The 25,833-nt window shown below is 42.8% G+C and overlaps 1 protein-coding gene across 6 annotated transcripts in view; it reads right to left on the reverse strand.

Annotated features, from left to right (window-relative positions):
• XPOT (exportin for tRNA) overlaps positions 1-25,833 on the reverse strand; it is a 324,394-nt gene that overhangs the window by 131,539 nt on the left and 167,022 nt on the right. For 5 of the 6 annotated variants that reach the window (XR_004540576.1, XM_033957683.1, XM_033957681.1 and 2 more), the window contains 2 exons: positions 19,922-20,160; positions 7,396-7,467 (listed from right to left, as the gene is read on the reverse strand). Coding sequence is in view for 5 of the 6 variants with exons in the window: in XM_033957683.1 (XP_033813574.1) it covers positions 7,396-7,467; positions 19,922-20,160 (311 nt within the window). In the remaining variant the exon portion in view is untranslated. The remainder of the gene's footprint in view (positions 1-7,395; positions 7,468-19,921; positions 20,161-25,833) is intronic. The other variant, XM_033957684.1, reaches the window with a different exon arrangement.

Below are 25,833 nucleotides of genomic sequence, written 5' to 3' on the forward strand. Positions count from 1 at the left end.
ACAGAGACTGTTTACAAACTATCATCTGTTTCTGTGTGTATCCCATAGCAACAATTCAGTTTTGTAAGGTAGTGTTGTTTTGTGGTGGGAAATATTTACAACATTTTACATCAACTTCATTCAGGACACGGTGCATTAAATTTCATAAGAATCAGCCAAGTTCTGCAGAAGAAATGACAAAAAATATTTTGGTGTGGGGTTTGGGTTTTTTTCAGTTCACAGTATTTACTAATGTATCATCAATAAAATATAATAGAAAACAATTACTACAAGTCACAATGAATACTCCAATACTTCCATGGCTCTACTATGGCATTTATACTGTGAAGCTGGTGGTCACCGATGTCCAGATTTAGATCTTATCTGTGTTACAGTGATAAAGGTTACACATTAACCCAGCTATAACTAGACAATGAAATGTTGTTCTCTTAGCTTCAGTTGTTATGAAAGCTGGTAATATTCCTTTCTTAAAATATGAGTACTGCAGGATACTTGCTATTTTTTAAAATTAGATTTGAGAATAGTAATTCCAAAAATACAGAGGAAAAGTCATACATGAGATGAAAAAAAAAAACACCCCCCATGAAATTATCATCCTTGACACCAGTCCACATCTCGAAAAGTGATTGACAAAAACCACAGGAAATTGAAGGACACTCTTAAAGTTAGTAAATGGATTTAGCGTGCCTTAATGTGGGATTTTCCAACATGCTAAATCCATTTCTTGTGTGGCTGTAAAATGGCCTCGTTTAAACTTAAGAACATACTGGGTCAGATCAATGGTCCATTTAGCCCAATATCTTGTTTCTAACAGTGGCCAATTCAGGTCAGTTATTTAGCAGAAACCCAAATAGTAACAACATTCCATACCACTGATCCACATTCTCTGGTAACAAGTTCCAGGGCTCAATTATTCTTTGAGGGTAAAAAAATATATTTCTTCCTATTTGTTTTAAAAGTATTTCCATGTAATTTCATTGAGTGTCCTCTGGTTTTAGTACTTTATGAAATGGTGAAAAATCGATTCACTCTCACCCATTCTACATCACTCAGAATTTTGTAGACCTCAATCATATCCCCCTTAGCAGTCCATTTTCCAAGCTGAAGAGCCCAAACCTCTTTAGCCTTTTCTCATATGAGAGAAGTGCCATCTCCTTTATCATTTTGCTCCCTCTTCTTTGGACCTTTTCTAATTTTGCTATATCTTTTTTGAGATACGGTGACCAGAACTATGCACAATACTCAAGGTGAGAGCACACCACAGAGTAATACAGAGGCATAATATTCTTCCCAGTCTCATTTACCATCCCTTTCCTAATAATTCCTAGCATTCTGTTTGCCTCCATCCCCAGACACCATTCGCTGGGATCCAGCATATGATGACTTAGGAAATCTGCCTTGACATTGTCCACTCCCGCTATGTGAGATGCCGAGTAGATAAATCTCCACCCACTCTATAAGAAGTCTCCTGCGCCTCCAAATGACTCTTGGTTTCCCCCCTACCAATTGAGATAGGCCACCGCCATGGTACTGTTGGAGAGAACCCAAACAGCTTTGCCCTGAGCTGAATGACCGAGGCACTGGGTGCCCCAGCCAAGAAGACTGGCATCTGTGAGAACTGTCCATTGGGGATCTTCCAGACTCAGTCCCTGGATTAGATTATGGGCCCAGAGCACAGCATGTCCATATCATGGGACTGCGGGGACCACATCTGAAGAAGATTATACTGAAGGGACGCATGTGAGTGTGCACCCACAGAATCACTTCCAACGAGGCTGCCACCGAGCCCAAGACCTGAAGAAATTCCTGTGCCTGGGGACAGCAATAGCCCATCAGAGATTGAATTTGCAACTGCAACTTCAGCACCCATACTTCAGGAAGTAACACCCTCCCCAGACCGGTGTCAAAGAAAACTACGAGATACTTCAAGTATTGGCAAGGTTGACTACCCAGCCCAACGACTGCAGCAACCCAACTAAGCGGGCCAAGATGCTTGAGCTTTCCTGGAAGGACTTTGTTCAAATCAACCAGTCATCCAGGTATGAGTGAACCAAAATGACCACTTTGCTTAAGGCTGCTGTGCCACCACTACCATTATCATGGAGAAGGTTTAGGAGGGGGCGTGGTCAGACCAAACGGAAGCACACAAAACAAAGTGCCATCCCAAAATCCCAAAGCAAAGGAACTGCAGATGAGACTCCCGAATGGGAATGTGGAGGTATGCCTCTGTCAGGTCAAAGGAAGTGAGAAACTCCCCAGGTTGAACAGCCAGGATCACTGACCTTAGTGTCTCCATGCAAAAAGAGGGGACCTGAAGCACCCGGTTCACCCCCTTGAGGTCCAAGATGGGGCAAAGGGATCCTTCTTTCTTGGACACTACAATGTAAATGGAATATCATCCAGTGTGGATCTCCTGAGGGAGCAGAATTACTGCCTTGAGATCGAGCAACCTCTTTTGAGTTCAACTAAACATTTGTTTCTTCCACACAGACCGACAAAGGGAGGAGAAGAAAAGATCTGGCAAGAGCATACCTGTCACTGATCACCTCCAGGCCTTTAGAGCCTCTGTTAGGGTTTTTGTATAAAAAGTGTTTAGTCTAGATTAATATTTTAGATTGCATTTCACAGCATAAGATCAGATTAGGGCACAGATAGCAGTTGAAGAACGTCTTTGTTTACTGTTTAATTCCCACTTACTCTCCCCAGCTCCCACCTATTGCTGGCCTGATCTCTGTTTTATAGGTCCTTGAATCAATTAAAAGGCTAAAAAAGTAATTAGCTAAATCTCTATTAGCTAGCAATTTGCTCTTAAAAAATAGTCTAAGAAATCCTGGGAGGGTAACCTACCAATTACATTACAAAATAATAATAAAATTAAACATCATTATAGCCTAACATAAAACTAGCAATCTTAGGGGATCTTAGTGTACATTTTCCAACTCCTGTAGCACTGGTTGATTATTTTGTGAGTGCTTTTACATGTATTTTATGTACTTTTATTATGTATGTTTATACTGTGAGCAGCTTTGGCCAGCAGCAAGATGGGGGATATCCAGTCTTTTGCACTGTCACATGCTCAATTATCTTCCAGGTGGTGAGAACTCTTATGTGTGTGCTCGGTGCAAAGAGCTCCTAGCACTCAGGATACAGGTACCTCTTGAGGCTAGAGTAGCAGACTTGGAGGAGCTGAGGAAGAGAGAGGTAAATAGAGGAGACCTAAAGGGATGATGTAGGAAAGTCCCACCTCCAGTCTGGCTGTGCTGCCTCGGAGGAGGGAGGTCTTCTTAAAGGAGAGCATCACCCTGGTGAAGTAGGAGGCAATCCTGTACCCAGGACCTGCTCAACAAGAGATGGACGTCTTCCTTAGTGAAGACCGAGGCAAAGAATTCGTTTAACCTCTCTGCTATGCCCTTTATTCCCTGAAAGCCTCTTTTATCCCTCAGTCGTCTAGAGGTCCAATCAATTCTCTTTCTGGCTTCTTGCTTTTAATATACCTAAAAAAAAGTTTTTACTGTATGTTTTTGCTTCCAGCACAATCTTCTTTCCAAGATCTCTGTTCACCTTCCTTATTAGTGTAAGAAGATAAATTTACCACTGTTGATGTCCCCGCTGTTGAGAGCGAGTATTGGGTCTTTGACCTATGGTTCCGCACCTTTCCCCCTGAATCTCCAATTGCCTTAGTGAAAACTCTAATTTTTCCCTAAAGGGACATTCTCCTTATTCCATCTATCCTTATTGTTACTGCCAGCACTGTCGGAAGAAAAGTGTAACTGTAACCTCTTAGCCCCTTGCTCATCATTATCTTTCTTCATCCAGGCATAAATGTATTCATCTTTATAATCTCTCATCACAATGAAACTTCTTCACTTTAGATGTATGTAAATCTGTTCTGAACCTCCCAATCTTATACTGTATATCCGCCATATGTTCCTTAGGCTCCTCTTTCTTAGACAAGTCCTTCTTCAACACTTCACATTGTAATCTTTCTTTTAATATTTCTGTCTGTGACCTTCAAAACAATAATAGCATTAAATCCAACAAAGCCTGTATCATAAGCAAAAATCTTAAGAGCACAAGTCATTCTCAAGCCCCGAGGAATTATTTCTTGTTTACATATTCAACTAATGAGGAGCTGTGTAATTCCAGCTTAGTAAGTAATTTATGTTAATTCAGCAAATCAAGTCATTGTTGGTTGGCTACATTTTCACCTCCTGATGTTAATAAAGCCGGGGCTTCCAAAATCTCTCCTTGATTGTCAGAAAAACCCAAGCCACTGTTCCAGTGTTGATCCATGAAAGAAACTACAGCAAAAACCCTCCAAAAATGTATAAATACACAATAAACAAGAGGAAAGGAGAAGAAATATAACCACATTCAAAAATAAATTCCTCGTTGGTGTGAAATACGATGTGCAACACATGATCTCAAATACTGAGAAAACAAAACAAAACTGCAGGAAAATGTACAGGAATTTATTAAAATAACAAAAATCTTAAAACAAATGCATAAAATACATAAAATATATTCAAAGAACTGGTCCTAATATTCGTGTGGACCGGACTTAAATACTGAGAACCATAAGTGAAAATTAAGTGGAATAAAAGACCTCCGCAATTCACGATGGGTACTCTGAATGCAAATAGAGTCCCATATATTCTCTTTCATCAGTCAAAAAACCCACACTTTTTGATATAAACAATTTAATTAATGCATATCAAGTTTCAGTCCAAAATTGTCAATACAAAATATCCCATGTCACCAATAACTGAAAATTCAACAAGAATTATACCTAGGTTGAATGGAAATCTTCACGTTGAAACTGCCACTTCATGTCCTATTCTGCTCAACTCTTCATAAAGCAATTTTCCTTCCCAGTCTCCAATAGGATACCTGTTTCACAGAAATACACTGCTGCTTCAGGTAGCTGAGAAAAAATGAAAAAATAAACAATGATTCAGGACAATCCTCACAGGATTGCAACATGGCGGAGCTGTGTTTAGGGTGTCTGTAGGAATACACGCCGATATTTGAAATCAAAACTGATGTCACAAAAACTGATCCAATCAAAGCACCCCAAGCTCCAGGAAAAATAATGTGAATGAAAAAAAAGCCTTAATTAATGACAAGACCTGTCAAAAAACAAAACTCCATTAACAAAAACTAAAACTCAACAGTGCACCATTCAAAAGCCATAATTCCTCAAAATACTAAAAAAAAACTCCTTCCACTCAATAGCAATGTTCAAACTTTCCGGCTCCATTGTATATAAAGTAAAAATCAATTTCTGTTCATGTCTCAACTAGTGGCGAGTGTTTCCCTTCCATTGACACTTGAATCTGCTCCAACACAATGCACCATAATTCTGAAAAATCGTGCCAAATTGCTCACAATGTACGAGCCATGGAATCGAGGGTGAAATACTCACGTAGATTAAAAACTGGCTAGAGCATAAGAAACAGAGAGTGGGGGGTAAATGGACAATACTCGGACTGGAAGAGTGTCACCAGTGGGGTGCCGCAGGGCTCGGTGCTTGGACCCGTGCTCTTCAACATCTTTATAAATGATCTAGACATTGGTACGACGAGTGAGGTGATTAAATTTGCAGATGATGGGGGGGCGGGACAAGATAGCGGCAGTGTGAAAGAACTGACAATTGCAGACGCTTTCCATTGCAACATTTTACCTCTTGCTGTCGTCTTGATGCTGCATTCAAAGAGGAAGGGGGAGATAAGGACCGTATCTTCGCCGGCCCTTTCTTCAACACTCATCCAGCAAACCGTTGACTGCTTCTTCGCGGCTCTGCCGAAGGCTACTCAAGTTCCCAGAGAAAGTGACCCGGCTTTGGGGGAAGATGGTGGAGAGCCTTTTCTCCTTTCGAGGATTGAAATATCTTTATCCCCTCCGGCTCCAACTACCCCCGTGTTTCCAGCTTCTGTCGGGGCTCAGCAGTGGGAGATCCACGATCCCAGAAGGGAATCAACGGGGCTTCCTGGCGAGTACGCTGAGCCAGTAATCGCAGGACAGCTGAAGAAACTAACATCAGCACCAACAGAGAGAGAGGGAACTAATCCTTCTCCCACAGAGGCGTCCTTAGGAGACATTTGGTTGCTCCTACAACGGCTGGAGATTGCTATGGCCAAAATCACTGAGGAGGTAACAGACATTAATTCTAAGACTGAGACGAGTGAGGTGATTAAATTTGCAGATGATGGGGGGGCGGGACAAGATAGCGGCGGTGTGAAAGAACTGACAATTGCAGACGCTTTCCATTGCAACATTTTACCTCTTGCTGTCGTCTTGATGCTGCATTCAAAGAGGAAGGGGGAGATAAGGGCCGTATCTTCGCCGGCCCTTTCTTCAACACTCATCCAGCAAACCGTTGACCGCTTCTTCGTGGCTCTGCCGAAGGCTACTCAAGTTCCCAGAGAAAGTGACCCGGCTTTGGGGGAAGATGGTGGAGAGCCTTTTCTCCTTTCGGGGATTGAAATATCTTTATCCCCTCCGGCTCCAACTACCCCCGTGTTTCCAGCTTCTGTCGGGGCTCAGCAGTGGGAGATCCATGATCCCGGAAGGGAATCAACGGGGCTTCCTGGCGAGTACGCTGAGCCAGTAATCGCAGGACAGCTGAAGAAACTAACATCAGCACCAACAGAGAGAGAGGGAACTAATCCTTCTCCCACAGAGGCGTCCTTAGGAGACATTTGGTTGCTCCTACAACGGCTGGAGATTGCTATGGCCAAAATCACTGAGGAGGTAACAGACATTAATTCTAAGACTGATACCCTTACTAAAACTATTGACTCAGTTAAAATGGATTTTTCAAACCAAACCAAACAGATGCAGGATGATATACAGCAGCTGCAACTGTTTAAAATTGCAACAATCAAAGATAATTCCTTTATACATAAAAAATTAGAACAAACTGAAAATTATACTAGGAGATTAAATCTTCGTATTCTGAATTTCCCAATTTTACCTGGAACTCTGCCTATAAATTTTTTCAAAAGATACTTAATTGAGAATTTGGGAATTTCCCCTGACAATATTCCTCCTTTAAACAAGATTTATTATCTGCCGAATAAAAAGATTCCTCAAAGAGAAACAGAGAAAAATAATGGACGAGAGAAACAGACTGATTTTGGTAATGTTACTGCTCTTTTGGAACAAACTTTGAACTCAGACACTAAAAGAGCTACGCTTCTACTATATTTTGTTTTTGAACAAGATTTAAATATGGTCTTAAAATTATATTTTAAGAATTCTCAAAAACTATTTGGAGAACAACGGATCTGGATTTATTCAGACGTTTCAAAAGTTACTCAAGAGCGATGGAAAGATTTCCTTTCCCTACGTCAAGAAACTCTTAAATTGGGGGCTACATTCCTATTAGCTTACCCCTGTAAATGTCTGGTGAGGAATTTGGGAATTAAGTATGCATTTTTTTCTCCAGACCATTTGAAGGAGTTCCTAAAAATCAAAAAGATCATTAAGGACTGATTTAGAATGGATTATAATTAGATTAGTGTTCTTCAACCTTTTTACACCTATGGACTGGCGGAAATAAAATAATTATTTTGTGGACCGGCAAACTAATAAGACTAAAATTAAAAAAAAAACCATTGCCGCCCTGTCCCCCATTTAATTTAATGTCGGTCCCGTTAACCATCTGATCCCATCCGCACAAGCCTCAAATAGTTATGATTTTATACTGAACATATTTTATTAAAGTATAAAAAGAAACTATATTCTGTACAATTGTCATTTTATAATTATAAATAATACAGGGCAAGGATCAACAAAACCCCCGTCTCCCCTCCCCTTCACATAAATCCCCTCTACTATCAAGAAAACTGAATAAGCCAAATTATTACAGAATGCTACACAAATATCATGCTAACAGAATACCGCAGTCACACATGGCAGGAATGGTGTTAGGGGGAGTAAAGGGCAACTGCCTCCTGGTCAGAGAAAGCCCTAAGCCAGCTGGAAGCTAAAGACGCACTGCCTGGGCTTTGCACTCCCCAGTTATGTCTAACATCAGCTCTAGCAGGATACATATTTTAAATCTGATATATTCTAATCACAAGATAGAAATAAAATTATTTTTTTCTACCTTTTGTCATCTCTGGTTTCACTCTCTTCCATCCAGCGTCTGCCCTCTGTCTCTTCAATCCAGCATCTGCCTCTTCTATCCACTGTCTGCCCTCTACCTCTACCCCTCCCCCTCCCATATGGTATCTGCGTTCTTTCTATGCCCCTCTCTCCTACACCAGATCTAGCATCTTTGTCCCTCTTTCCTTATTTTTCATCTGACCCCCCTTCCCAGCATCAATCTCTCTCTACCTTGTCATTTCTCTGTCTCTCCCCTTTCCCTCATCTGATCTCTCCATTCCATCCTGACTCCTTCCCTTCCTCTAATCTCCCTGCCAGCTGTTTCCTTCCAATGTTCCAGCAGTACCTTCTCCCTTTCTTCCTCCCCTTATCCAACAGTAACTCTCTTCCCTTTCCCCCTGTCAGCAGTAGCCCCTTCCCCTCCCTTGTCCAGGAGTACCCCTTCTCCCTTTCCTCCTCCCCTTATCCAACAGTAAATCTCATCCCTTCCCTTTCCCTTCTCCCCTGCCAGCAGTAGCCCCTTCCCCTCCCTTGTCTAGGAGCACCTCTACTCCCTTCCCTCTCCAGCAAATGTTTCCTCGATGTAGGCTAGCGGCAGCTCTGTGTGCTTTTAACTTCGGCACACAGCTGCCCCTAAGCAGTATTTTAGCGCGGTTTCATGAGGCAGCCTCGGGGCCTTTGGTAGGCCGGCCCGCTTCGATGATGCGATGTGGGCCGGCCTACCAAAGGCCCCGAGGCTACCTCATGAAACCGCGCTAAAATACTACCTAGGGGCAGCTGTGTGCTGAAGTTAAAAGCACACAGAGCTTCCGCTGCTTTTCTGGGGGTGCGGAGACATATGCGGCAGGAGTCGGTGGTGGCAGGCAGGAGTGCCGGCATAGCGACGGAAACAGGAAGTTGCACGTCAGCTGACGCCGGCACCTTTTGTTGCGGCGGGGTCCTGAATCCTTCGTGGACTGGCAAGATTTTTTTGCGGACCGGCAGTTGAAGAACTGTGAATTAGATAGTAGCCGTGTCACACTAAGCTTTTTCTTTGAACTTATTTTTAATTTAATGTCTCCAATATTATCTGATTATCACACCCCCTATATTGTGGTCTAAGGAGGGGATAACTGTGTTTGAATAAGTTTTGTATAATTGGTAAAAATTGTTTCTGTCTCTGTGTTGCATGGAACAAGATTATTCTTGTGAATTGAAGGTGAAAATTCAATAAAGAAAAAAAAAAAAAATTTGCAGATGATACAAAGTTATTCAGAGTAGTGAAGACACAGGGGGATTGTGAAGATCTGCAACTGGACATAATCAAGCTCAAGAAATGGGCATCGACATGGCAAATGAGGCTCAACGTGGATAAGTGTAAAGTGATGCATGTCGGTAACAAAAATCTCATGCACAAATACAGGATGTCTGGGGCAGTACTTGGAGAGACCTCCCAGGAAAGAAACTTCAGAGTTCTGATCGACAAGTCGATGAAGCCGTCCGCGCAATATGCGGTGGCGGCGAAAAGGGCAAACAGAATGCTAGGAATGATTAAAAAGGGGATCACGAACAGATTGGAAAAGGTTATCATGCCGCTGTACTGGGCCATGGTGCGCCCTCACTTGGAGTACTGCGTCCAGCACCGGTCGCCATACATGAAGAAGGACACGGTACTACTCGAAAGGGTCCAGAGAAGAGCGACTAAAATGGTTAAGGGGCTGGAGGAGTTACCGTACAGTGAGAGATTGGAGAAACTGGGCCTCTTCTCCCTTGAAAAGAGGAGACTGAGAGGGGACATGATCAAAACATTCAAAATACTGAAGGTAATAGACTTAGCAGATAGACAGATTGTTCACTCTCTCCAAGGTAGGGAGAACGAGAAGGCACTCTCTAAAGTTGAAAGAGGATAGATTCCGTACAAACGTAAGGAAGTTCTTCTTCACCCAGAGAGTGGTAGGAAATTGGAATGTTCTTCCGGAGTCTGTTGTAGGGGAAAACACCCTCCAGGGATTCAAGACAAAGTTAGACAAAGTTCCTGCTGAACCAGAACGTACGCAGATAGGGCTAGTCTCAGTTAGGGTGCTGATCTTTGACCAAGGGCCGCCGCGTGAGCGGACTGCTGGGCACGATGGACCACTAGTCTGACCCAGCAGCGGCAATTCTTATGTTAATGGTTCCATGGTTTTGGTGGTATGGACACAATGACAATGCTCAGCCATGTCCTCAGTGCTCTCGATGTCTGTCCGAAATAATACAACTTACAAGGACAGAAAATTAGATAAATGACATTTTGAGAAGAGCAATCGGTTTGATGTCGTAAAGTATATTGAAAACCTATGCACTGGTTCACAAAATTATCAGTGTCCAACATAATGATACATACAGAGCAATGATCAGATCTGCTAGCACATGAGTTCAGAATAATTACTGTTTGAGTGATCTTCTGTTTTATATTTGCACCTACAGCTGCATGTGGCATATCAGGAAAAACCTGCATCTTCATACCATAAAAACGATCCTTACCAGCAAAATAAATGTAAACCACTTTAGTTATACCACAAAAAAGTTACTCACCTGCAGCAGGTGTTTTCCAAGGACAGTAAGCATATAATCTCACATCTGGGTAATGTCATCCACAGAACCTGGCACAGTCAAAAGTGTACTATCCTTTTAAATCTTTAGGAAAACTTCGAATCTGCTCTTTTTCATCCTTGGCACCTGTTTTCTTTGTCCCAGTTAACCGGCCTCAACTTTTTTTGCATTTCCAATAAGTTTTATTGCCGTGTTTTGTATAACTTGTAAGCATCTGATTTCTTTCTGAGTGATGCCTTTATATAGTGAGTTGAAGTAATCTAAACCTGAGATCACCAAGGAATGTACTAATAAGTTCAATGCAGAGGACTCAAGAACTTTGGAAAGAGAACGTATTTAAGTGACTTCTTCTGCATACAAGAGCAGAGTGTGCATGAAATATCCCAATGGTCAGGACCTATGCACTGTACACACCAATTGTGCGGGTTGGTGCCTGAAACAGTTCTATTGTTTGAAGTCGCTAGGTGCCTTGGCTATCGATGGAAAAACCACCAACGCAAAGTCAAAGGGCTCAATGGTCCGGGGAGATTGAGTAGATGCTAATCTGAAAAAGAGTCTAAGCTCCCAGTGAGTGAAAGGGCTGAAAAGAGCCCAGAAGCCCAAAGTTTGGGAAAATTTTAAATTAAAAACAAAGGAATATGACAGAAAACAAAATATGACAAAAAGGAAGAAAAAAATAAAACAAAAGGGAAGGTACAAAAAAGATCAAGGTTTTCAAATTTAAGTGAGCTGGCTTCGGGTGGGAAGGCACTAGTGTACTGTATGGGCGGTAATAAAAATTTAAATCGACAGTATATTTTTGACTGTCCATGCTGGGTTCCGTGGATGACATCACTCAGATGTGAGAATATCATGTCTGCTTGTCCTCGGAGAAGGTAGTACAGTGGTACCTCGGTTTGCGATTAACCGGGTTTGCGAGTGTTTTGCAAGACGAGCAAAACACTCAGCAAATTTTTGACTCGCAAACCGAGCACTGCCCCGATCAACAAGCACTTACAGGGGATTCCTCTTCCATTTTCCGGCCAGCCTTCTACATTGGGTGCCTTCCGCAGGTTGGAGGACCTCTGTCTGGGCCTGTGCGGCTGGGTGCTGTCCCTCATGTGCGTTGCGTGTGACGCGCACAACGTCAATCATCGGCGTTGTGCGTGTCGTGCACGGCGTGAGGGTGGGGCGGCGCTCGGCTGCGGGCTCTCCAGCATGCGAGGGGCATCCGACGTGGAGGGCTGGCCGGCGGATGGAGGAGGCATCCCTCTGAAGGCACTGTGAGGTTCTCCGGCGGCTGGCATCTCCCCCAAGTGGCACTGTGGGGTTCTCCGGCGGCTGGCATCCCCCCCGAAGCGGCACTGTCGGGTTCTTCTTCCGATGACGGACGGAGGAGGCAGACGGAGGAGACGGCGCTGCAGCACCCGGCCCCGACAGGTACAGACCTCGGGTTCTGGAACCAATCGTTGCTGTTGCCACTATTGTCTATGGGGAACTTTGTTTTGATAAACGAGCATTTTGGATTACGAGCATGCTCCTGGAACGGATTATGCTTGTAATCCAAGGTACCACTGTATATCAAATCCATGACCCTTTACACTGAAAATGTGACTTAAAGATCAAATTCTGCTCTTGGTGATCAATGACCCCAGTAGCGTAACATGATCCGATATCAGTGAACTCTCTAAGACAGGGGTAGGGAACTCCAGTCTTCGAGAGCCGTATTCCAGTTGGGTTTTCAGGATTTCCCCAATAAATATGCATGAGATCTATTTGCATGCACTGCTTTCAATGCATATTCATTGGGGAAATCCTGAAAACCCGACTGGAATACGGCTCTTGAGGACCGGAGTTCCCTACCCCTGCTCTAAGAGATTAGTCAAATCCAAAATATTAAGTTGATCTAAAACATCCATCTTCTCATTGGTGTCATTCACCAACTTCACATGCTTGGAAATACAGTAACACTGATTAACACAAGTCTGTTCAAGAGAAGGAATTTTAAAGAGGTAAAGGGGATAGGACCTGATATACTGCCTTTCTTTGGCCACAGTCAAAGCGGTTTATATATTATATGAGGGATGTACTGAAAACAATGTAAAAGTGGGCATAACTTTTTTATTAACCAACATAGGTCATTCAAATTGCAAATGTTGGTAGAGTAACTCTTCCTCTATACAAAGATACTACTCAACATAGTTTCCATCACAAACGATGCATTTGCGCCATTGTTGAACCCCACTCTAAAATCCTCTTTGTAAAAATTCTAATGTGCCCTGTCATACCCACTTCTTCACAACCACTTTCACCTCATCTGTGTCATCAAATTGTTTCCCCCAAAGACTGTTCTTCATTGGACCAATCAGGTGGAAGTTGGAGAGCGCCAAATCTGGGCTATATGGTGGATGGGGGACCACTGACCAGCTTAATTTGCCAATCTCCTGATTTGTTGACAAAGATGTGTGTGGTCATGCATTGTCATGGTGAATCTGGATTGTTTCCAGATTCTTGTTTAGTCTCTTCCTCCTAATGGCTTCTCTAATTTTCTTGAGTATCTCAATGTACTGCTCATTGGTCACGGTATGGCCATATTAATATAACATAGTAACACAGTAGATGACAGCAGATAAAGACCCGAATGGTCCATACAGTCTGCCCAACCATACCCACTCTTTAAATTACAGACTTAATTTAAATTTTCCTTCTTAGCTATTGCTGGGCCAGAACCTAAAACTCTGCCTGGTACTATGCTTAGGTTCCATCTACTGAAATCTCCATCAAAGCTCACTTCAGTCCATCTAAACCAGTGGTATCAAACTCAAACCCTTTGCAGGGCCACATTTTGGATTTGTAGGTACTTGGAGGGCCTCAGAAAAATAGTTAATGTCTTATTTAAAAAATGACAATTTTGCATGAGGTAAAACTCTTTATAGTTTATAAATCTTTTCTTTTGACTAAGTCTTAATAATAATATTGTAATTTATAGCTAAAGAGACATATGATCAAGAAACTGTTTTATTTTACTTTTGTGATTATGATAAACATACTGAGGACCGCATGTCACACCCGGGCTGTGGAGTTTGAGACCACTGATCTAAACCATCCCAGCTATCGAAGCCCTCCCCAGCCCATCCTCAACCAAACAGCCGTATAAGGACATAGACCGTGTAAGTCTGTCCAGTACTGGCCTTAATTTCTTCTGATTTGAGATCCTATGTGTTCATCCCATGCTTTTTTGAACTCTGTCACCGTTTTCCTCTCCATCACCTCCCTCGGGAGCACATTCCAGGCATCCACCACCCTCTCTGTAAAGAAGAATTTCCTTACATTGCTTTTGAGTCTACCACCTCTCAACCTCAAATTATGTCCTCTGGTTTTACCATTTTCCTTTCTCTGGAAAATATTTTGTTCTATGTTAATACCTTTAAAGTACAGTGGTGCCTCGCATAACGGACGCCTCGCACAGCGAACGCTGCGCACAACGAACTTTATGTCTTGATCCGTACAACGAACTTCGTTTCACACAACGAAGTCGCCCGAGCTGCATCCTTCCGCGCAGGCACTGCGCTTAACTGCCCTCTCTCCGCCTGGTTCCCTCTTGCCCCCCCGACTCCCCGACACGATCGGGGCAAAAAGGAGCCCAAGCCCTCTTGCCCCGCCGATTCCCCAACTCCCCACACAATATCGGGCCAGGAGGGAGCCCAAGTCCTCCTGGCCACGGCGACCCCCTAACCCCACCCTGCACTACATTACGGGCAGGAGGGATCCCAGGCCCTCCTGCCCTCGACGCAAACCCCCCCTCCCCCCAACGACCGCCCCCCCCCCCAAGAACCTCCGACCGCCCCCCCCCCAAGAACCTCCGACCGCCCCCCCAGCCGACCCGCGACCCCCCTGGCCGACCCCCACGACACCCCCAACCCCCTTCCCCGTACCTTTCTGTAGTTGGCCGGACAGACGGGAGCCAAACCCGCCTGTCCGGCAGGCAGCCAACGACGGAATGAGGCCGGATTGGCCCATCCGTCCCAAAGCTCCGCCTACTGGTGGGGCCTAAGGCGCCTGGGCCAATCAGAATAGGCCCGGGAGCCTTAGGTCCCTCCTGGGGGCGGGGCCTGAGGCACATGGGCCCAACCCGACCATGTGCCTCAGGCCCTGCCCCCAGGAGGGACCTAAGGCTCCCGGGCCTATTCTGATTGGCCCAGGCGCCTTAGGCCCCACCAGTAGGCGGAGCTTTGGGACGGATGGGCCAATCCGGCCTCATTCCGTCGATGGCTGCCTGCCGGACAGGCGGGTTTGGCTCCCGTCTGTCCGGCCAACTACAGAAAGGTACGGGGAAGGGGGTTGGGGGTGTCGTGGGGGTCGGCCAGGGGGGTCGCGGGTCGGCTGGGGGGGCGGTCGGAGGTTCTTGGGGGGGGGGCGGTCGTTGGGGGGAGGGGGGGTTTGCGTCGAGGGCAGGAGGGCCTGGGATCCCTCCTGCCCGTAATGTAGTGCAGGGTGGGGTTAGGGGGTCGCCGTGGCCAGGAGGACTTGGGCTCCCTCCTGGCCCGATATTGTCGGGGAGTTGGGGAATCGGCGGGGCAAGAGGGCTTGGGCTCCCTTTTGCCCCGATCGTGTCGGGGAGTCGGGGGGGCAAGAGGGCTTGAGCTCCCTTTTGCCCCGATCGTGTCTGGGAGTCGGGGGGGCAAGAGGGCTTGAGCTCCCTCTTGCCCCGATCGTGTCGGGGAGTCAGGGGGGCAAGAGGGCTTGAGCTCCCTCTTGCCCCGATCGTGTCGGGGAGTCGGGGGGGCAAGAGGGCTTGAGCTCCCTCTTGCCCCGATCGTGTCGGGGGTGCCAGGGACCACACGGAGTCACCCACCGTACCACCCGATTCGGGTAAGCGCAGGTATCGGTGGGTGGCTTATTTGCGGGGGGGGGGGTGCCTTATTTTACATTTTTTTCTAAAAAGGGGGGGCTGTCTTATTTGATGGCCCTGCCTTATCATCGGGGAAACACGGTAGAATAGAAAAAAAAAAATGAACAGTTAAGTCCCAGTTTTTGCCGCTGAGACTCTGCCCTCTCTCACTGTAAAATTAGACTCTACTTAGTCTGTCTTTAAATTTAAAAAATGTGTGTTGTTTTAAAAAACAATTATGTTTTTAGATGTATCTAAATAAAAATAATAACCAAAAATTTATCTTTTTTTATGTCATCTTAGCATATTTTATGCTACAGAACGAATTATTTTTTTTAACATGTATTGTTATGGGAAAACGCGTTTCACATAACGAACTTTTCGCATAACAAACTTGCTCCTGGAACGAATTAAGTTCGTTGTGTGAGGCACCACTGTATTTGAACATCTGAATCATATCTCCTCTGTCCCTCCTTTCCTCTAGGGTGTACGTATTTAGGGCTTCCAGTCTCTCCTCGTATGTCTTTTGGCGCAAACCTCCTACCACTTTCGTCATGTTTCAGAAAATCAGGGAGAATGATGTCCTTGTCATCCCAAAAGACAGTCATCATGGCTTTCTATGCTGACCACTGGCTCTTGAACTTCTTAGGCCTTAGAGAAGAGATGCAACACCATTCCATGGACTGATTCTTCATTTCCGGATCATAAAGATAAGTTCACGTTTCATCCTGTCACCAGATAAGAAAAAAATGCGTCTTCATTGGCTTCAAATGCTTCCAGCAGATCAGTGCAGACTTCCACTCTTCTCTCCTTCAAATTGGGTGTCAGCTGCCGAGGTACCCACTTTGAATACATTTCCAATATCAAACAAGTATAAAAAAAAGTTCAGAAAATGCAGGTTTCTACCTCTTGCAACATAAATATAGGCATAAAGAATTAACTTTGACATATAAGGTATTGAATAATGGGAAGCCCAATTACCTTACAAAGTTGCTTGTTCCGTATAAACCAGGGATCTCAAAGTCCCTCCTTGAGGGCCGGAATCCAGTTGGGTTTTCAGGATTTCCCCAATGAATATGCACTGAAAGCAGTGCATGCACATAGATCTCATGCATATGCATTGGGGAAATCCTGAAAATCCGACTGGATTGCGGCCCTCAAGGAGGGACTTTGAGACCCCTGGTATAAACCTACCCATGCTTTGCGTTCATCAACTTTAAACAGATTAACATTACCACCTATTCATTTGGTTAGATTAAAATCTACTCAAAATTCTGCCTTTTTTGAATCAGTTCTATATTTATGGAATTCCCTGCCAAATGAACTTCATTGCGAGCCTACCTTAAAAATTATTTGGATTGGTATTTTCTTCTTAATTTTATGATTTTAAATGTTTTTTTATTTTTAAAAAAAATTGGGGCATTGGATCATACAACAACTAAATGATCAGGGTTTTTTTTTCTCTATCTGTACTATAAATATTGGCCTTCCTTTCTTTTAAACTGATGTACACTGCACTGATGTTGTAACGAAGACCGGTATATGAAAACTAATAAACATGCAACTCAAACAAAAAATATCAATTGTGCTGTGTTATCTTGCCAAAAACATTCACTTTATGTTATGTTGTACAGACAAAAGCTGAATAAGGGAAAAGGCCTCAGAAGCCACGAGGTGCACACTTAACACCAGGGCTATGAGTGAGAGCTGGAAGCAAATCTTGGCTTCCCCCATGCTTCAATCATCAAAACATAAAATGAATGTTTCTGGCAAAGTAACACAGCACAACTGGTGGTTTTTATTTGAGTTGCATGTTTTATTTTTCCTCTTCTGTGGAAGGTATTTTGTTATACTAATAAACATGAACATAAACAATTTCTAAAACTTAAAGCTTAAAATATACACAGACTATCTCTAATACCAGATAAATTAACCCTGGAAAGAAGAAGCCCCAACCATGTAGCTAGAGTTAGCAGCTTCCAATTCTTGTAGCTATCTCATAGTGTCTTTGGAAAATTGACATCATTGTCAAACTGTCCCCTGCAACATTTTTTTCAGTGTGCATGAACACCTGCCAAATGACTTTCAATGAATCGCCCACAGAAGCTGCAGCAGAGCTTCCAGCATCTGATTCAAACTTCTGAGGTATATTAACCACACAAGGCACTAAGGTTTTAGGTAAAGCAGATCAAGACACCACCAATTCTTGTCTAGATCCATTGGGAATCCCCAGTCCATGACCCACGGTCACAACAGAGTGAATAGGAAAGATTAAAGATGTCAAGAAAGGTTGAGACAGAGACACCCCCAAAAAGAGACATTTAGAGAACTCGGATATAATACTTTAATTCCCAGTAGGAGCAAGTATTATGAGGTAGATTGAAGACTTCAGGTGCTGGGACGATGTGCCCGAAGCACATATTCTATAACAGCAGTTTCACGTGGAGCTGCAGTTATAAAATGCTAGAATAAGTCTGCAGTTTCGTGCCTCACTTTAGGTGTGAGTGCTTATGTTATGTTGAAGTGCTGACTCTTAAATGTTGATAGGTGCATAACTCTTAAGTATTCAATCACCTTTTAATGTAACTCCTAGGCATGCCCGCAATTCAATCATGCCCCTCCAATGTCTATGCCACCTAGAAGTTGCGCACAACAGAAATTTTGTGTGCAACTTACAAAATCACAACTAAGGGCAGTTTTGTATGCAACTACTAATTGGTATCAGCTGCCACCAATTTAAGCTAATAACTCAAATTAACAATCAATTATTAAATTATGTTGCACATGCAATTGACTTTATTCTATTAATTGTACGTGCAACTTTGCACGCTAAGCTTAGTTGAGCACACAACTATATAGAATTAAGGTATGTATCTATCCATAGGACCCAAGATCATCAGAGAAGAAGCAACTGAGATATGATCCTTGACCTTTCTCTTAATTATTATAATAAAGTATATCAAGTATTAAAAAAAAGACAAAAGAGGAAGATCTCAGTGGTCTCCTCCATGCTCCAAATGGGCAAGATCAACCTCTTTAATCAAGTGCAGTCTCCCTTTATGACTGGACATTAGCAGATGACATCATATGTTGGCCAGGTCAGGGTTGTTCCCATGACTCTAAAATCTCAAGCAGTTCTTCTATGACACAGGAGACTTACTAAGCTATCAATCCCTCCCTTATGCCTACAGCAATCCTGCTTAAGCATTTCAAACCAACTTTCCCTCACATTTTCTTTTATTCATTTTCTATCCCACCATTTAGCAAATGCAACCCCAAAGGAGATCTCTCTGCTGCAGGACAGGGGTAGAAGGATCTCCTGGGGGGGGGGGGGGTTCACCATGGTGAATGGGAGCTAGAAGGGTTGCCTGTTGGTGGGTGGACATGGGGAAGTCCAGCTTCGAGAGTGCAGAGCAAAAAGGAGAATAAAAGAACTAAGCACTGTTAGAACAGGGTATTTGGTTACCCAACCCACACCGAGACCCTAGACACCAATGGACTATCCCATACCTTTGGGGGTAGAACATTCAAGTAAGAGAAGCATTACCTCTGCTAGGAAACAGAGATTTGGATGGAGAAAGAAGACGACTTCCTAAAAAGGGAGGGCAGACTGTATGACGCAGTAGTCCAGTGAGAAAGGCAAGAGGGTGTGGGTACTGAGGAGCCCACTCTCAGAGTAATTGTTTTTGGCTTGTTCAAGCAGAGCCACCTGGTCTGCGATGGGGCAGAAATGTAAACGTTATCTCTGGATATGACTGTTCCTTACCTGAACTGTAAATATCAAATCTGTTGAATAAGAATCTTGCTCTTTGTGACTCGTGACTCTGTACAGTGCTGCTTATGTTTGGTAGCACTATAGAAATAGTAGTAGTATCTGTTTTCATTCTGAGATGGGAAGTAAAGAGATCTTTTAAAGTTCAACTGCTGTGACTGGTTTATTTTTTGAAGGTTTTTCCTGAGAGAAAAGGCCTGTGCCCTAAAAAAAGACTGTTTTGTAAGTCGAAGCCTATACCCCACTACCGAGAGCTTAGCCAGATGCCTGAATCAACATTCTTCCAGGGCCAGGGTTACACAAATGGTTGTTAAAGACAGTTTACAAAGCATAGTTTGAATACAACTGGCACAGAGACAATAATTATAACATATAATTTGTGCTAGACAGTCAAAAATAAACACACACAAACATTTAAAGCATTTTTGCCTATTAGCTCTAATAGTACAAAATGTTTTCATTGTTTGGTGAGAATGAAGCACTCTCTGCTAATCAGTTTGATTTGGAGCAGGTACTTGTGAACAGGACACCAACATAGCTAATATCTGCTTCTATCTCATACATTTTAAAGGATATTTTAAATGGACTTCACTTACCTAGCAAATCCAACAATATGGTTGAGGCAGTCTGCCAGGGCTATTTGCCTGTCTTCATCCTGTTCCATCATTAGTTTTTCTAAAAGCAGTTTAAACTTCTCCATTAATGGAGTCAATAGGTTTCGCATCAAAATCTGTTTCCTTTCAGCTTGGTATTCACTATTGACAATAAGCACTCCAGCTGTCTCATAAATAAATAACTGATCATCACTGCTTAGTAGAGCATGGAAGCCATTTTCCTGGGAGGGAGGAAAAGTATGGTTTAAAAATACATTAAAAAAACACACAGTTTGAAAAAGCAGGTGGTGTCAAACCTGCTGAGTAAAAAAAAAAAAAAAAAAAAAGGTCAACCTCCAGTACCCCCCCCCACCCGTCATATTGTTTCTCTACCACTAGCCACTGCTGCTTGCCACCAATACTGTACCCCTCAATTCCAACAACTATTATCTTCCAATTCATTAACTCATGAAATCCAATACCAGGGCTAGCTGTTTCCATTACACAAGTCAGATTGTATGTGATGATCTTAAGGTGGCCAAACAGGTTGAAAAGGTGACGGCAAAAGCTAGAAATATGGTAGGGTTCATAGGGAGAGGTATGGCCAGTAGGAAAAAGGAGGTATTGATGCCCCTGTATAAGACTTTGGTGAAACCTCATTTAGAATACTGTGTACAATTCTGGAGGCCGCCCCTTCAAAAAGATATAAAAAGGTTAGAGTTGGTCCAGAGGAAGGCTACTAAAATGGTATGTAGTCTTCATCATAAGGTGTATGGGGGACAGACTTAAAGATCTCAATCTGTATACTTTGGAGGAAAGGCGGGAGAAGGGAGATATGATAAAGACGTTTAAATGCGCACGAGTCGAGCCTTTTTCATTTGAAAGGAAACTCTGCAATGAAAGGGCACAGGATGAAGTTAAGAGGTGATAGGCTTCGGAGTAATCTAAGGAAATACTTTTTTACAGAAAGGGTTGTAGATGCATGGAACAGTCTCCCAGAAGAGGTGGTGGAGACAGAGACTGTGTCTGAATTCAAAAGGGCATGGGATAAGCACATGGGATCTCTCAGAGAGAGAAAGAGATAATGGTTACTGCAGATGGGCAGACTAGATAGGCCATTTGGCCTTTATCTGCCATCATGTTTCTATGTTCAGTTTTGGCTATTACTCTTCTAATGGTACTGGGGCTGCCACACCATAGAGAAAAAAGTTACTAGCCTATCCTGGGAACCCAGTGAGTTGGCAACCTTGGTTCAATCTTCCATGTTAATTATATGGTCACAGCTAAACTGATTTTGCTTGAACTGGGCCAATGTGCATTTGATTAACAGCACTGGCCTTTAATGGTGATCCACGATGCCCCATGGAGTCAGCCAGACAATAGAATACAATAGCAACACATATACACTCAAAAATCTACCTGGAAGTCTTCAGGCTTTATACACTGTATGTGACTCTGCTATCAACTGGCTTAGTTGAGTCTCAGTAACATACTAAAAGAAAGCATGGACTCAAGTTACTTTTTAGGATTTGCCCAAGATTGTGTGACAATTGGCCACTGCTGGAATTAGGATTCTAGGGCTTGATGGAGCTTTGGTCTGACCCAGTATGGCAGTTATTTACCTGGACTGGTTCTGGATGTCTATTTTCTAAAGGCACTGGCACAGACACCTATATTTCCTTTATTAAAGTATAATGACTATGAACCAATTATCGCTAGGAGAATTCATAAAAAACAGTCAGTAGCAATTCTCACTTATATGCATTAAATAACGCATAAAGAGATATAAAGAATCAACAAAACTGGAGAGCTATAGTAAGCAGTCTACAATAGATGTATTTCATCATCATTCCATCTCAACATAAAATGCAATTTCAAAGCAGTCAATATTCAGACATAATAATCTTCAACAGAAGTCCAAAATTAATCAAAATAATCTTCTATCAGTATAGTTCAGACATATGTTTTGAATGGTATCGGTATCAGGAATTCTCCTCTATAAAGCAAAGTTACTCACCTGTAGCAGGTGTTATCAGAGAACAGCAGGCAGCAGGCAGATATTCTCACATGTGGGTAACATCATCCATGAAGCCCGCTAAGGACAGTTAAAAAGTGTACTGTCACTAAGTCTTTTGAAGACCGCCTGTACCACGCATGCGTCAGTGCCTTCCCAACCGATGTTGACCATCAATTAAGTAATAAAGCTAAGAAGCCAACAAGGGGAGGTGGGAGAGTTGTGAGTTGCAACACATGTCAAACATTATAATGGATTTTTAGAACTTAGGTATCCTTGAATTAATTATATTTATCAATTTATAAATATTTAATCAATTTAGTTTATTAATAAGATGTTAGTGTGGATATTTATTTCCATATCAATTGCTTTAAACAGATATTGCTAGGATTTCCATATTTCTTAATATTTTATCAAGTTTGTTTTCTTTTAGTAAGCCAAGAGGATGTACTCAAGCAGATTGACAGACTAAAGAGCGACAAATCGCCGGGTCCGGATGGCATTCACCCAAGGGTACTCAAGGAACTAAAAGACATAATAGCGGAGCCACTTCGACAGATATGCAACTTATCCTTAAAAACCGGAGAGATCCCGGAGGATTGGAAAATAGCAAATGTCACGCCCATCTTCAAAAAGGGCGCAAGGGGGGACCCGGGAAACTACAGGCCGGTGAGCCTGACCTCAGTCCCGGGAAAGATGATGGAGGCACTGATTAAAGACGGCATCTGTGAGCACATCGAAAAAAATGGGCAGCTAAAACCAAGTCAACATGGCTTCTGTAAGGGTAGGTCATGCCTCACAAACTTATTGTACTTCTTTGAGGGAGTGAACAGCCAGGTGGATAAAGGGGAATCTATAGACATCATTTACCTTGACTTCCAAAAAGCCTTCGACAAGGTGCCACACGAGAGACTGCTTAAAAAGATATGGAACCACGGGGTACAAGGGGAGGTCCACCGATGGATCAAAAACTGGCTGTCAAACAGGAAGCAGAGGGTTGGCGTAAAGGGCCACTACTCAGACTGGAAAGGGGTCACGAGCGGAGTTCCGCAGGGGTCGGTGCTGGGACCGCTCTTGTTCAATATCTACATAAATGACCTAGAGGCGGGAACTAAGTGTGAAGTCATTAAATTTGCAGATGACACCAAACTATACAGCAGGGCTCAAACAAAGGAAGACTGCGAGGATCTCCAAAAGGATCTAACGCAGCTGGAAAAGTGGGCCGAAAAATGGCAGATGAGCTTCAACGTGGGGAAATGCAAGGTCATGCACGTGGGGAAAAAGAACCCGATGTTCACATACAAAATGGGGGGAACACCACTAGGGGTTAGTAACCTGGAGAGAGACCTGGGAGTGATGGTAGACGCAACACTGAAGGCATCGGCGCAATGCGCCACAGCCTCTAGGAAAGCAAACAGAATGCTGGGTATCATTAAGAAGGGTATTACGACCAGGACGAAGGAAGTCATCATGCCGCTGTATCGTGCAATGGTACGGCCGCATCTGGAGTACTGTGTCCAGTACTGGTCGCCGTACCTCAAGAAAGACATGGCGGTACTTGAGGGAGTACAAAGAAGAGCAACCAAACTGATAAGGGGAATGGAAAATCTCCCATATACCGACAGATTGAAGCAGTTGGGACTTTTCTCCCTGGAGAAGCGAAGACTTAGAGGAGACATGATAGAAACCTTCAAGATCCTGAAGGGCATAGAAAAAGTAGACAGGGACAGATTTTTCAAATTAAGGGGCACCACAAGCACAAGGGGGCATTGGGGGAAATTGAAAGGGGACAGGTTTAGAACAAACGCTAGGAAGTACTTTTTCACTCAGAGGGTGGTAGATACATGGAACGCGCTCCCAGAGGCTGTTGTAGACAAGAAAACACTAAATGGTTTCAAAGAAGGTTTGGATAGATTCCTAGAAGAAAAAGGGATTGGGGGGTATAGATAGGTATAGACCATTGCTCAGTCAATGGGCCTGATGGGCCGCCGCGGGAGCGGACCGCTGAGCAGGATGGACCTATGGTCTGCCTCAGCGGAGGCAACTTCTTATGTTCTTATGTTCTTAGTGCATGACCATAAGGAGGCATAGCCCCTGATGAAACCGAGTGTGAAACGGTTGGGTAGACATCGGACATGAAAAGATAAGTGCCTTTCTTTTATAGCACCTTATGCACCCTATGCACTTTATATTTATAGATTTAAATAAAAATTCATTGAAGCATCCGAGCACATGCCACTTTACCAAGACCAATGATGAACATACCTACCCCAGTAAGGGCATGAAAAGCTATTCAAGTAATGCCTTGGGTATTTGAGGTCTGGTAATCAAATATAACTTGATATTTATTTGTTCTCTATTTATATGACCATTAGTTTTTTTGAACAAATTTTGTTTTTCTTCAATTCAAGGGGATTGTGTTGTTCACCAGTTTCTCTTTCAAATTAGGTGGTTGTTGGGAGGGTAGCATGGGGTGAGCTGGAAATATTTCTTTCAGTAATTAAACCTCCTGAAGTAGTAGTGGCTGTTGGTCTTTTATAATTTTCAGTTTTTCCATCTCTAGGTTGTATGTCACCATCAGGGGGTTTCTTTCTGTGCTTTCCTTATCTTTGTACTGCAATAGATTTTATCTAGGTATTTTAAGGGAAGAGGTAATATTCTTTGAGACTGTTTTGGAGTTGTATTTTTTTGTTTAAAAGGTTCAGTTAGAGTTTTGAGGGTTTATCTCTGTCTCTTGGGTCACAGCCAATACTTACCGGAAGCTATTACAACATTTATTTATTTTTTAAATTTCTATACCGTTTTTTTCTAAAACAGTTTGCAGAAAATGACATGCATAAAATATTATAAAAATCAGAACAAGATAGGAACAAAAACAGATAGATTCAATCTTTACATAAGGTCATTAATTAAATTCATTAACAATATCTATCTGCAAATCATCTGCTTTGAGCTTCAGAATGGCACCACAATACGCAAACCTCTTCATGGCAGAACTGAAAGAGATATTTCTGGATACATATCAGACAAAACCCCTAAAGTACTATCAATACATTGATGACATTTTTATGATTTGGACTGAGGGAGAATAGACTCTCAAACAATTTTACAATTCTTTCAATATACACCATCCTATAGTCAAATTCAGAATTGACTCCTCCTCAGATAAAGTCAACTTTCTTGACACCACAGTTTCCATCACCAATGGTTATATACAAACATCGATATACAGGAAACCTACAGACAGATGCAGCTATCTCCACAACTCAATCTTCCACCTCTCACATACAAAAAATCCATTATACACAGCCAAGCTACACAATACCATCATATCTTTTCTGACCCAAGAGAAAAACACCTTAGAACTCTGAATCTTTTAAACAAAAAGGATACAACTTCAAAACAATCTTCAAGAATATTGCCTCCTCCCTTGAAACAGCCAGAGAAAAACTATAGCAGTACAGTATAGTATTTTTTATTTATTGTTTTCTCAGATACTTTAGCTAGATTGTGAGCCTTCGGGACAGCTAGGGAAATCCAAAGTACCATTTTTATTTATTTTATTTTAATGTATCTTTAATCTATCTTCATTGTAAACCGCTTTGAACCTCACAGTATAGCGGTATATAAGAAATCAAATCAAATCAAAATCAAAGATAAGAAAACCAGACAGAAACCCCCTGGTGGTGACATATAAACCGGAACAGGAAAAACTGAGAAAAATGATCAAAGATGAATTACTGAAAGAAATATTCCCAGCTCCACCCATATTGGCCTTCTGATAGCCACCTAATCTAAAACAGAAATGGGTGAACACTAGTGCTGCCCGATTCAGGAAAAAAATTTTTGATTTGATTCGATTCAGTCTATTGAATCGATTTTTCGATTCGATTTTCCTGCC

The sequence above is a fragment of the Geotrypetes seraphini genome, chromosome 9 (genome assembly GCF_902459505.1).
Source record: "Geotrypetes seraphini chromosome 9, aGeoSer1.1, whole genome shotgun sequence".
In the NCBI taxonomy this organism is placed as follows: domain Eukaryota; kingdom Metazoa; phylum Chordata; class Amphibia; order Gymnophiona; family Dermophiidae; genus Geotrypetes; species Geotrypetes seraphini.